General features: G+C 41.0%; 1 protein-coding gene and 1 pseudogene across 4 annotated transcripts in view; both read left to right on the top strand.

The window, feature by feature from the left end:
* The window catches only part of Pik3cb (phosphatidylinositol-4,5-bisphosphate 3-kinase catalytic subunit beta), a 171,177-nt gene that overhangs the window by 136,132 nt on the left and 22,315 nt on the right, over positions 1-12,730 (top strand). For all 4 annotated transcript variants that reach the window (XM_029568812.1, XM_008844110.3, XM_029568811.1 and 1 more), the window contains 3 exons: positions 8,660-8,838; positions 10,375-10,484; positions 11,867-11,945. In XM_029568812.1, coding sequence (XP_029424672.1) covers positions 8,660-8,838; positions 10,375-10,484; positions 11,867-11,945 — 368 coding nt within the window. The remainder of the gene's footprint in view (positions 1-8,659; positions 8,839-10,374; positions 10,485-11,866; positions 11,946-12,730) is intronic.
* LOC103742945 lies at positions 2,265-3,283 on the top strand (annotated as a pseudogene).

Below are 12,730 nucleotides of genomic sequence, written 5' to 3'. Positions count from 1 at the left end.
CCTGGAACTAGTCGACCTAGGAGGACAAGGAGCAAAAAGTGTCCTTTATGTCCCTCTGACCAAATTATTACAGGCCTCAAAGTCTGTCTGTTAAACACCCAAGAAAGTTAGTTCCACCAGTCTGTTATTTTTAATTACTGTGTGTCATGTAGATAAATCTTAGGCAAAGATCAGTTGTTCTCCCACTTAAGGTGCCTTCATTTCCCCCCTTTCTCCCTTACTAATACCCTTCTCCTTTGGTCCTACCTCTCTTGAGCTCCTTCTTTCCCTTTATCCCCTAGGTTCCTTGTATACCCTTCCCTCCCCGCTCCCTTAAACTAACCCAGTTTTTATCCATATCTCCCTTATTAAGGGCTGTTTCCTACTGTTCTTCTCGTTCAGGTTCTTTCTTTTCCTTTACCTCCCTGTTTCCTTTCTGTTATCCTAGTTCCTGTAGGCATGTCTGGAAACATACTCACTTATTCACATTTGGTATCAGGATTTGGCTTTAGGATCCACATATGAGGGAGAACATGTCGATTTTTTTCTGAGTCTGTGTTACTTCACTTAGTATAACAGTTTCTAGTTCATCCATTTACCTGAAAATTTCATGATTTCATCTTTCTTTACTGCTGAGTAAAACTCTCACATAAATGAACCACAGTTTCATTATCCACTTGTCAATTGAGGGACACTTAGGTTGCTTCCATCTCTTAGCTATTGTGAAAAGAGCAGCAACAAACATGGATGTACAAGTGTCTCTGCAATAGGATGAATTCTTTGGGTATATGCCAAGGAGTGGTATAACTGGGTCAAATGGTAGGTTCATTTGTATTTTTTTTTTTTTTTTTTTTGGTCTTTTTGAGACAGGGTCTCCCTGTAGTCTCAGCTGTCCTGGAACTCACTATGTAGACCAGGCTGGCCTTGAACTCACAGAGATCCTCTTGCCTCTGCCTCTGCCTCCCGGAGTGCTGGGATTAAAGGCGTGTACTATCACGCCCGGCTCATTTGTAATTTTTTAAGAGTTCTCCACACTGCTTTCCATAGGGGCTGAACCAGTTTGCAGCCCCACCAGCAGTGGATGAAAGTTCCCCTTTCCCCACATCCTCTCCAACATTTGGTATCATTTGTTCTCTTGATCTTAGCCAGTCTGACTGGGCTAAGATGAAATCTTAAAGTAGTTTTAATTTGCATTTCCCTAATTACTAGTGATGTTGAACATCTTTTAAGATGTTTCATAGATCATTTCCCTAATTATTAGTGATGTTGAACATCTTTTAAGATGCTTCATAGCCATCTTTACTTCTTCTTTTGAGAACTCTCTGTTCAGCTCCTTAGCCCATCTTTTAATTGGGTTACTTCTTGTCTTGGTTCTTTGTTTTATGAGTTCGTTATATATTCTGGATATTAAACCTCTGTCAGGTGTGTTGCTGATGAAGATTTCTCCCATTCTGTGGGTTTTCTGTTCACTTCCCTGCTTGCCTCCTTTAATGTACAGAAGAAGCTTTTTAGTTTAATGAGGTCCCATTTGTTAATTCTTGTCCTTATTTCCTGAGCAATTGATGTCCAGTTTAGAAAACCCTTTCCTATACCTATATCTTGTAGGTTTTTCCCAATGTTTTCTTCTAACAGTTTCAGAGTTTCAGGCTTTACATTGAGGCCTTTGACACATTTGGAATTGACTTTTGTGCAAGGTGAAAAATAGGGGTTTACTTTCATTCTTCTACAGGTGGAGATCCAGTTTGCCAGTACCATTTGCTGAACATACTGTCTTTCCTCCAGTAAATATTATTGGCCCCTTTGTCAAATATCAGGTGGCTGAAATTGCATGTACTCACGTTTGGGTCTTCAATTTTGTTCCATTGATCTTTGGGTCTATTTTTGTGCCAGTACCATGTTTTTTTTATGACTGTAACTCTGTAATACAACTTAAAATCTGGTATAGTAATCCCCCTGACATTGCTCTTAGTGCTCAGGATTGCTTTGGCTATCCAAGGTCGTTTGTGCTTCCATATGAATCTTAGGATGGTTTTTATGGTTTTTACCAATTCTGTCAAAAATCTCATGGGGATTTTGATTGGCATTGCATTGTATCTATAAATGGCTTTTGGTAGGATGGTCATTTTCACAATATTAATTCTTCCAATCCGTGAGCATGGGAGGTCCTTCCATCTTCTGATGTCTTCCTCAACCTCTTTCTTTAAAGGTTTAAAGACTAAAGGAATGCTGTCACCATGCCTAGCATTATTTTACTTTCTTAAAAAGTTAAAAAATTTTAGGTAGGTGGCGGGTCAGGTGACCCGAAGGTCTCCGGGGCGATTTAGGCCGGTGGTAAGGACCGGGATCCCAGCAGCCATGGCGAGTCAGTCGCAGGGGATTCAGCAGCTGCTGCAGGCTGAGAAACGGGCGGCCAAGAAGGTGTCCGAGGCCCGCAAACGAAAGAACCGGAGGCTGAAGCAGGCCAATGAAGAAGCCCAGGCTGAGATTGAACAGTACCGCCTGCAGAGGGAGAAAGAGTTCAAGGCCAAGGAAGCTGCGGCACTGGGGTCCCATGGGAGCTGTAGCAGTGAAGTGGAGAAGGAGACTCAGGAGAAGATGACCATCCTCCAAACCTACTTCCAGCAAAACAGGGATGAAGTCCTTGATAACCTCTTGGCCTTTGTGTGTGACATCCGGCCAGAAGTCCATGAAAACTACCGCATAAATGGATAGAAGGCAGATGCCCCCTGCTCTGAGCTTGGCATTGGAAAATTCCCTCATGGAATAGGAAACCTCCAGGAAGCCTGAGCTCTGTACTGAGGAAAGGCTTTGTTAAATTATCCCTCTACCTTGTAGTCTGTCCTGTCACTTTGGAGAGTAGCAAATCCAGCTCTTTGTATAGACTTAGTACTTACCTAAACTTTCATCTTTTACTTTGTTGTCTTTAATGAGTATATGCTGTTTTCCTACATGTTCACACAAGCAACGGGTATCAATGTTAACTTTTTCTTTTAGTTTAGTTAAAAAAAACTCTTTGAAGAAAGCAAGGGATTATATTGTTCCCTTACACTTTCTTACAGGTCAGAGGCTTTATCTATGAAAAAGTAGTAAATAGTTATTTGTAATCTGTATGAAGCAGCAGCCAGTCTTAAAGCAGTCCATTCTGGCTAAGGGTTAGACAGTGAATACTAAAACCGTGTTCTGGCTGCTCCTAGTTTTATCTTAATCCAAATTACTAGATAATAGGATTCAAGAACTTTAACATGTTGTTTGGTGTATTGGTAATCGTTTAAAGTAAAACTTTGTCATGCATTTCAAAAAAAAATTAAAAAATTTTAAAACATTTATTTATTTTGATGCTACGTGTATGAGTGTCTTCCCATCATGTATCAGTGTACCGTATGCATGCAGTTTTTAGAGAAGGCCAGAAGAGGGTGTTGGATCCCTTGGCACGTTAAGGAAGTTCGAGAGCATTGTTAGCCATCCTTTCGTTCCTCTGCAAGAAAAGAACAGCAAGTGCTCTTAATCACTGAACCATTTCTCCAGCCCTATTTGTGTGTGTGTGTGTGCGTGTGTGTGTGTCTACTTATATATGTGTGTGCATGCAGGTGCCTACAGAGTCCAGCAGAGGAATTCAGATCCTGTAGAGTCAGGGAACTGAACTCCAGTCCTCTCCAGGAGCTGCAAGAGTGGCCCTTAACCACTGAGTCATCTCCTCAGCCTCCGTCTCTTGCTTTTATTTTGTTTTTGTTATTTTTTTAGTCTTTTTGAGTAGCCCCACCTGGCCTAGAACTCACTATGTAGACCAGGTTGGCCTGGAACTCACAGAGATCTGCCTGCCTCTGCCTCCGGAGTGCTGGGGTTAAAGTCATGCATATCACGCCTGGCCTGCTTTTTTTTTTTTCTTCTCTTTTTCATTTTCTGTGTTGAAGCAGGGTCTTCCTAAGTTACCTAGGCTGGCCTGGAACCTTTTACCCTCCTGCCTTAGCCACCTAAATATAAGTAAAAGTGATTATAGGCCTGTGCTAACAGGCCCAGCCCTTACTGTTGTTATTCTTGACTGATGAATAGTAAGAGAAAGACTGTCTCTTTTCCAAGGGAATTAATTTTTTTCTCTCTCTCCTGTAACATTTATTTATTAGGAAAGGTGGGGTGTGCTACCAAGCAGGTGGAGGTCAGAGGATAACTTGAAGTTGTTTTTCCTTCTATGATATGGGTTCCAGGGATCGAACTTAGATCTTCAGATTTGGCACAAAGCAACACTCTTACCTGCTGAGACATCTTTCAAGACGACTGTGGTAGTTCTGTTATTCCCATAAATCTCTAAAAAGATAGTTATTGTAATGCCTAAAGTATTTGACTATGGCCATTTAGGATACTATTCCAGGAATGAATATCAATACAATTAGAAATGGGGCAAGAGGAAATTCCAATTTCCAAATATTTCAAAAAGTTCTTGTTTTCAAAGCCCAGTTTTCATCAGGCTCTTTTGTCAGTGTTTTTATGGCCCCTAAAATTATTGAAAAGTGGAGTGTCTGGTTTTGACAGATGGGTAACGTGGCAGGCTTCAGCCATCTTGATTTTATCATCTTAATTTGCTATGTGAGCAAGGTCTCAGCTTTAGAAACTGCATCCTTGAAATCACATACATACATTCTTAATGGTTTTCATGCTTGGGAACAAAATTTTAAAATGAAAACAAGGAGGCTGGAGAGATGGCTTAGCGGTTAAGATCACTGGCTGTTCTTGCAGAAGACCTGGGTTCAAATCCCAGCACCACCTGGCAGCTAACAACTGTCCATAACCCCATTTTCAGGGGATCCAACAGCTCTTCTGTCCTCCATGGGCATTACATGACACAGATGCACTTACCTACATTTGGGCAATACACGCATAAACATAAAATAAAAAAATAATAAATAAAATATTTTAAAAAATAAATAAAATGAAAGAAGGAACTGGAGAGATGGCTCAGCAGTTAAGAGCGCTTGTTTCTAGAGACCCTGTTTCGGTTCCCAGTACCCATATCACAGCTAACAACTCTCCGTAATACCAGTTCCAGGGAATCCAATACCCTCTTCTGACCTCTTCAGGCGTTGCATATATATGGTGCACCTACATACATGAAGGCAAAACACTCATAAAAAAAAATAACGATAAATTGATTTTTTGTTTGTTTGTTTCTTTTTGAGACAGGGTCTCCCTGTAGCCCCAACTGGCCTGGATTTGCTATGTACACCAGGCTGGCCTTGAACTCACAGAGATCCACCAGCCTCTGCCTCCCGAGTGCTGGGATTAAAGGCGTGCGCCACCATGCCCAGCTAAAATTTTTTTAAATTAAAGCATGATACAAAATAAATTGCCTTCTAATGGAATTTTAAAGTCAGCATACTATGTTTGCTTCATATATATTTTATGTATGTTTTACTATAAAACTTTTTTTGTTGAGCTTTTGTAATTTGTGTGGTTTTGTTTTTGGTTTTGTCTTTTGTCTTTTTGAGACAGGGTCTCCCTGTAGCCCCAGCTGGCCTGGAACTCACTATGTAGACCAGGCTGGCCTGGATCTCGTAGAGGTCCGCCTGCCTCTGCCTCCCGAGTGCTGGTACTAAAGACGTTCACCACCACACTTGGGCGAGCTTTTGTAATTTTATACAACAGTTCCTAATCAAATTTAGTCCCCATACACCATTCATGCCCCCCATCCCCCCAGGTGACCGCGTGTATTCTGCCATACATGTTAAGTTCTATCCAGTCAAGCATTTATAACCAGATGTCCTTTAGTGCTTCAATGTAAATTCGTCCACTGGAGTCTAGTCAGCCCATCTAGTGGGCTGACACTCCCTCACCCAGTAGCAGTCAGTCTCCAATAGTTCTCAGTCTAGTGCCTCCCACCACCCCTTTCTCTCCTCCCCTCTGGGCCCTTCTTTAATTGATTTGGCAAGGGTCCTGGGCTTGATGCCACCATTGCCAGAAGTTCACATGTGCAAGCTCCCAGTGACCTGGCTCTTACAGTCTTTCTGCTCCCTCTTCCTTGATGATCCATAGGTGAGGTTCAATGTAGAAGTCCTATCCAAGGATATACACTCTGCAATCTCTATGTCTCTTTTATTACTTTTACTTCATGTGTATGAGTGTATTGCCTGCATGTGTGTAAGTGCACCCCTGTTGTACAGTGCCCATGGAGGTCAGAAGAGGTTTCAGATTCCCCTGGAACTGGAGTTACGGACAGTTAGCCACCATGTGGGTGCTGCTCTTAACCACTGAGCCATTTCTCCAGTCCCCAGTCTCTTATTCTTTAAAACTTGGCCAGTTATGGCCTTCTCTGTGCATCACACTCTGTTGTATAAGGAAGCTTTCCTCGTAAGAGCTGACAGCTGCATTAGTTTTCTCTCTACCCCTTGTTCTGCTGTGTTCTGTGAGCCTTAGCTATAGAGGTTCCACTACTTGAACATCCCTCAGACATCATATTCTCTGTGTCTGACCAGTTGTGCAATTCTGCAGTAACCTCCATCTGTTGCAAAAAGAAGCTTGTTTGATGAGTACTAGTACGGTGTGTTTGTCTGTAAATACAAGGATCGATATTTAGCATATAGTAAGAAATTTCAGAGATAGGGTTTTCTCTAGGTTCTATGTCCTCTCCTGCCTTGTGTACTTGGTTGAGTTTACAGTACCACCCATGCGTTCTCTCCCACTGAGAGGGCTTTAAGTCCAATTAAATAGCTGTTGATCACCCCCGAGATAACAGTGCCACTACTGCACCAGTAGAAGTAGTTTGTCGTGCCAGTTGTTATGGTTATTAGGCTTTAGGGCTGGGTTGGACCATTGGTTGTTTTTCTCCCATGACAGTTTGCATATCATCATCTAGCAGTATGATAGCTAAACTTTGGTTTGAAGGCTTCCAGGTCAGTTCCTACTCCATTGCTTCAAGTCCTGTATCCTGTGTTCAGCAGTAGGGTCTTATCTACTAGTTCTGGGAGATAACCAAGAGGTTTATCAATAGCCCATGTTATTTTGGAATTCTCCTTGACCCTCAACAACCACTTAAAGGGAGGTCTCTTCTGTCTGGCACTGTGTTCCTTCCCAAGCAGCTCCCAGGTATACATATGCATGAATGTTCAGACACTGTATGTGAGTTTCTAATGGGGTTTCCAGGGTACCACATTTCCCTCTGGGTTTCCTAGCCCCCCCCCCACCCCCGGATTCATTCATATCTACTCTTTTTCCTCCCTCCCCAGTCCCAGCACCCCCATTGCCCCCACCCTCCCCTCAATAACACCCACCCTTTATTGGCATCTCTCCTCCACCTCACCATGGCCCCTTGCATGTCCCTCCCTTATATATTTGTTTCATAATAGATGTAAATTTTTTATCATTTGTTGTTTTAGTAATATAGTTACAGAATGTTATTTCTATTTTTGGTTGGCTACAGTTATTCTAATTAATTTTAAATGACATAAAAGAACTTTTGGGTTATTTAGTAGCATGAACTTTTGGGAGTAATAGCCTGACTGGCCAGGAACTTGCTGTGTAAACAAGATTGGCCTCAAGTGCTTCCCAAGTGCTTGGATTAAAGGCATATACCACCACACCCAGCTGAAATGAACTTTTAAACATAATGGTTTTGATTTAGTTGGCTATTTTGTTGTACTACTAGTATAAGTTTTGTGGGGGTTTTGTAGGGTTTTTTTTTTTTCCCCTCATTTGTATAAATTTTGAAAACCAGAGTTATCTCAAAAGTAATTTCTGGGGTTGGCAAGATGACACAGGTGTTAAAAGCACTCTTACAGAGGATTGGAGTTTAGATCCCAGAACCCACATCAGCTTAAGGAGATCCCAGCCTCCTTCTGGCATCCATAGATGGGGACATATACACATACACACACACACACACACACACACACACACACACAATAATAAATAAATAAATAAATAAATAAATAATAAAAATAAAAACAAGTGATTTCAACTTGGACAACAAGCACTTGAAATCATAATCTATTCTAGCTATACTATTAATGGAAAGAAAATAGTCTGAGCTGTCATACACAAATGATGGCAGTCATTGCCAGGCATGATAGTAGAAACCTATAATCCCATCACCAGAGAGGCTGAGGCAGGAGGATTATGAGTTTTAGAACAGCCTCGGTTTCATAGCAAGGCCATATCTTAAAAACAAAAAGTAGAAGTAGATATTAAGGTTTCACTATCAGGAACATTGGGTTACTTGTGTACAGATACTTGTTCTGTGGTATAGGCTGGATAGAGTGGGTCTGAATTGAAGTATTTCGAATTCTGTCATTCAGTGAACTACGTAGTTGAGTGTAGTTTCACACCTATCTTCTTAAATACTCATAATCTATGCCTATTTTCTCTAGTTTTCATTTAAAACCGGACGTGGTGGCGCAGGCCTTTAGTCCCAGCACTCAGGAGGCAGAGGCAGAGGCAGGCGGATCTACATAGCGAGTTCCAGGCCAGCTGGGGCTACAGGGAGACCCTGTCTCAAAAAGACCAAGGGGGAAAAAAAAGATTTCATTAATAAGTGCTAAAAAATTATTGTCTGTATAATATTTTTCGTAAGGCAGTGTTTTTACTTCAGCTAATTTTGTATGTCTTTTGGGGAAGAGTTACTGATGAATGTGATCGTGTGATATATTACTTTAACCATAAGTAAACTTTGGGGTTGGGGAACCTTATTTTTCAGGTTGAAGCCCTCAATAAATTAAAAACTTTAAACAGCTTAATCAAATTAAATGCCATGAAGTTAAACAGAGCCAAAGGAAAGGAGGCCATGCATACCTGTTTAAAGCAGAATGCTTACCGGGAAGCCCTCTCTGACCTACAGTCACCTCTGAATCCATGTGTCATCCTCTCAGAGCTCTAGTAAGTGACTGTCTCTGCTTTGCACAGCGAATCTCCTGTGAAAATAGCAATGCAGAAAAGATTTCTGAGTTACTGTGTTGGTGAAGCAGTGGGGCTAGCTATTAGCCCTAGCAAGTTGAATGTAGTTAAGGGAAAGAAATCATAAAAGTCTTCAGAGACTGTGTTTATATTGTGTACCTATTAGTTAAAAGTATCTATGGGATTAGTAAAGGTTGTTACAAGTTAAGTTCCTTTTAATATATGTTTATTCATTTAGTTAGGTGAGGGGTTTTGTTTGTTTTTGTTGATGGCAGTGGTTTGGGTGTTTTTTTTATATTTATGTATTATCTATATTCTGTGTGTGAGTGTATTACCTGCATGAATGTCGTGCAGTGCCCGCAGAGGTCAGAAGAAGGTGTTGGATCCCCTGGAACTGGAGTTAGGAACAGTTGTTAGCTGCCACGTGGGTGCTGGGAATCGAACCTGGGTCCTCTACAAGAGCAGTCAGTGCTCTTAACTGCTGAGCCATCTCTCCAGCCCTATGTTTTTGTTTTTGTTTTTGTTTTGTTTTGTTTTGTTTTGTTTTGAGGCAGGGTTTCTCTGTAGCTTCAGCTGATTTGGAACTTACTATGTAGACTAGGCTGGCCTTGATCTCACAGAGATTCCCCTGCCTCTGCCTCCCAAATGCTGGGATTAAAGGCATGCGACACCACACCTGGCCCTAGGTAGTTGTGATACAGATTTTCATGTAGTCCAGTCTGTGTTTGAATGCATGATCCTTCTGCCTGCTGAGTGCTGGTATTACTGCCTGAGCCACCATACCTGGCTATGATACTGATTTCTACAAATTGTAAATCCTGTATTAGCAAATTTTTGGAAACCATGGCACATTATTTACTGACTTTCTATTTTAAAATATAATCTAAAATGAATTTGGAAACCTATTTCATACATTTTAATTCATACAGAGGTGGAAACAATGAAAGTATTCAGATTCCTCTTTAAGGGAAAGTGTTGATCCCTCTTTAAGAAATAAAGAATTGGAGCTGGAGAGATGGCTCAGTAGTTAAGAATGCCTGCATAGAACCAGTTGGGTCCTAGAATTCATGGCAAGTTGCTCACAACAGCCTCTAACTACAGTTCTGGGGGATTTGAAGGCACCTGTATACACGTGCACATCCACATCCACAGAGATAACACTCACATACACAAACACATGAAGAAAAAAATTTATGAAAAAACATTGTCATTGTGTAGTCCTAATTTTAATATAGTAGTACACTGTACTTTTTATTCAGTAAATAAAATGCGTTAAGGAGGTATAAGAAAACAAGGAGAAATTTTAAGTGCAGGCAATGGAGAAGTCACATCCTAGATTTGAGTCCAGTCCATCTTGTTCCTCTTCTCCCCAGAGGAGGTTCTATGGTTCTCATTTGTATAGAAATAGGTATGGAGGGGGGGGGTAGGGTTTTCAAGCCTGATATGTCACGGGAGCGTTTATAATCATGCTGTGTTGTTACATTAACATGAGCCGATTTTCCCATTGGCTGATTTCAGTGTTGAAAAGTGCAAATACATGGATTCCAAAATGAAGCCTTTGTGGCTGGTCTACAACAACAAAGTATTTGGTGAGGATTCAGTTGGAGTGATTTTTAAAAATGGTGATGGTGAGTACTGGGATTTTTACATCTCTTGGAAAGGCATAGTAAATGTGTAGCAATTAGCAATCAAGGAGCAGCTATCTGTGTCAAACACATATCCTAAAGGCCTTTCTGTAAAGTAACTTCTGGTTCATTTATTGTTCTGATAAGCCTTCCTGTTTTCCCATACAAAATACAAGGATTCAGTGTTTATTTGTTGATAAAATGTTTGTGAATGACAAGGAGATCTCAGTGTGCGTTCACACATCCTACCCAGTGATAGCAAAGCTGATTATCACCTTATAGTGTGTTTTAATTCAGTTAAGTGATGATGCAAACTTTATAAAGGAATTGCCTCTGAGGTAATTACACCAACCAACAGGCAGGCATGGCTTGCTGGCTATCTGACTAACTGTAAGCAAGTCCACACTAATTGGGCTTTAGGATCTTCATTTCTATGAAGGTCATGGCATCTGTTTACCAGTCATTAAAGGAATTGAGTTGAGTAACTGTGTTTATCTTTGTATATGCTTACAACTTCTCTTTTTTTCTGATCCTTTTGAAACAAGGTCTCCCTATAGCCCCAACTGACCTGGAACTCTGTGTAGACCAGGTTGGCTCTGAGATCCACCTGCTTTTGCCTCCCAGGTTGCTGGGAGTAAAGGTGTGGGCCACCATGTCCAGCTGCTTACAACTTCTTACTATAACTTCTTTGTAGTGGTTTGAGACTGTATCTTACTCTAGTATAGGTTGGCCTAAAACTAGTGATCTGGCCTCAGCCTCCTCAGTGTTGAGATTATAAGAATGTGCCAGCATGCCCTGCTCTCATGGTGTTTGCTAGACTTTTTTTTTTTTGGTCATTTTGAGCCAGGGTCTTCCTGTAGCCCCAGCTGTCCTGGAACTCAACTATATAGATAAGGCTGGCCTTGAACTCACAGAGATCTGCCTAAAGGTATGCGCCACCACGCCCAGTCTAAATGTTATTATGTATTTTTGACACCAGATTTCACTGTATAGCCAAGCTGGCATCAAGCTTGCAGACTCCTTTAGTCTCTTAGTGTGGGCCCTGAAAGTACTCTTGGACACAATGATAAGTAAGCTTAGCTGTTATTCTAAGAACTTCCTCTACAGCCATAAAAGTAGGCAAGAAGGAAAGCAGTACAATTATTATAATGTGGTCCAGTTTTGTAGTTCCTGCTAGTTAATACAGTAGCTTATGTGGTAAACAGTTGAAAGGTCTTTTAAACTTAATTTCTAAAGTGCTATAGGGACACTGCTAGTTTTTAGAAAAAAGCACAGTGTTTTATTAATGGGCTTATTAGTTAAATCTAAACACCTAATGTTGAATTAATGAGTAACAAGGTATAAAATGGAAAGCACATATGATTTAGCAGCTGTCTTCCCCTTAGATCTACGACAGGACATGTTGACACTCCAGATGCTACGCTTGATGGATTTACTCTGGAAAGAAGCTGGTTTGGATCTTCGGTGAGATTTCTGTGAATTTCCTTTTTATTTCATGGTATTTTTCTCTGTAGCAAAATTCCTAAAATTCCTTGATTCCTTCCATTCTGCTAGTCTGTCTGCCTACCTGCTTGCCTGGCTGTGCATCTCTGCCTATCTCTATCTCTTTCTTAAGCTTTAGAACAGTTTTATTAGAATTTAAGAAAAGTCCTCAGGGCTGCCCTTTAGAGGAGAATGGAGGGAGAATGAAAAACCCATAAAACCCAAAACATCTGGGCAGCCCACAGCGCTAGAGAAAGCACGGTTACAGAAGAGACAGGAAAAAGGAAAGAGGTTCCTTTATTTTTTCTGAAGAATTCAGAACTATGGGTAGACTCTCAGAGCTGCATGTCTGCGCACAGTCCACGAACACTGCCCCTGCTGTTCTTTTTGTTGTCATTCATAATAATGTCACTTGTAACTTTGTAGTGTACCTTCAGATCCTTGTCCTATTTAAATCTCATCAGATTTAAAACTGTTGTATGCTTGAGATTCCAGAAAGAAGAGATAGGTTTGGACTTTAGTAAGGTTTGACATCAAGAATCATATTCCACTGGGTGTGGCAGCTTTAATCCTAGCAGTGGGTAGGCAGAGGCATGGAGAGCTCTGTGAGATCCAGGCCAGCGTAGTCTACATAGTGATTTCTGGGCTAGCAGGGGCTAAAGGGCATTTCAATTTTGATGACTGTTATGGTTTTTTGTTTGTTTGTTTGGTTTTGGTTTTGCTATGTCCACCAAACTAGCCTTCAACTCACATCGTACACCTGCCTC

Source organism: Nannospalax galili, unplaced genomic scaffold (genome assembly GCF_000622305.1).
Source record: "Nannospalax galili isolate Female #2095 unplaced genomic scaffold, S.galili_v1.0 scaffold482, whole genome shotgun sequence".
Taxonomy (NCBI): domain Eukaryota; kingdom Metazoa; phylum Chordata; class Mammalia; order Rodentia; family Spalacidae; genus Nannospalax; species Nannospalax galili.
This window is presented reverse-complemented; position numbering and strand designations above follow the sequence as displayed.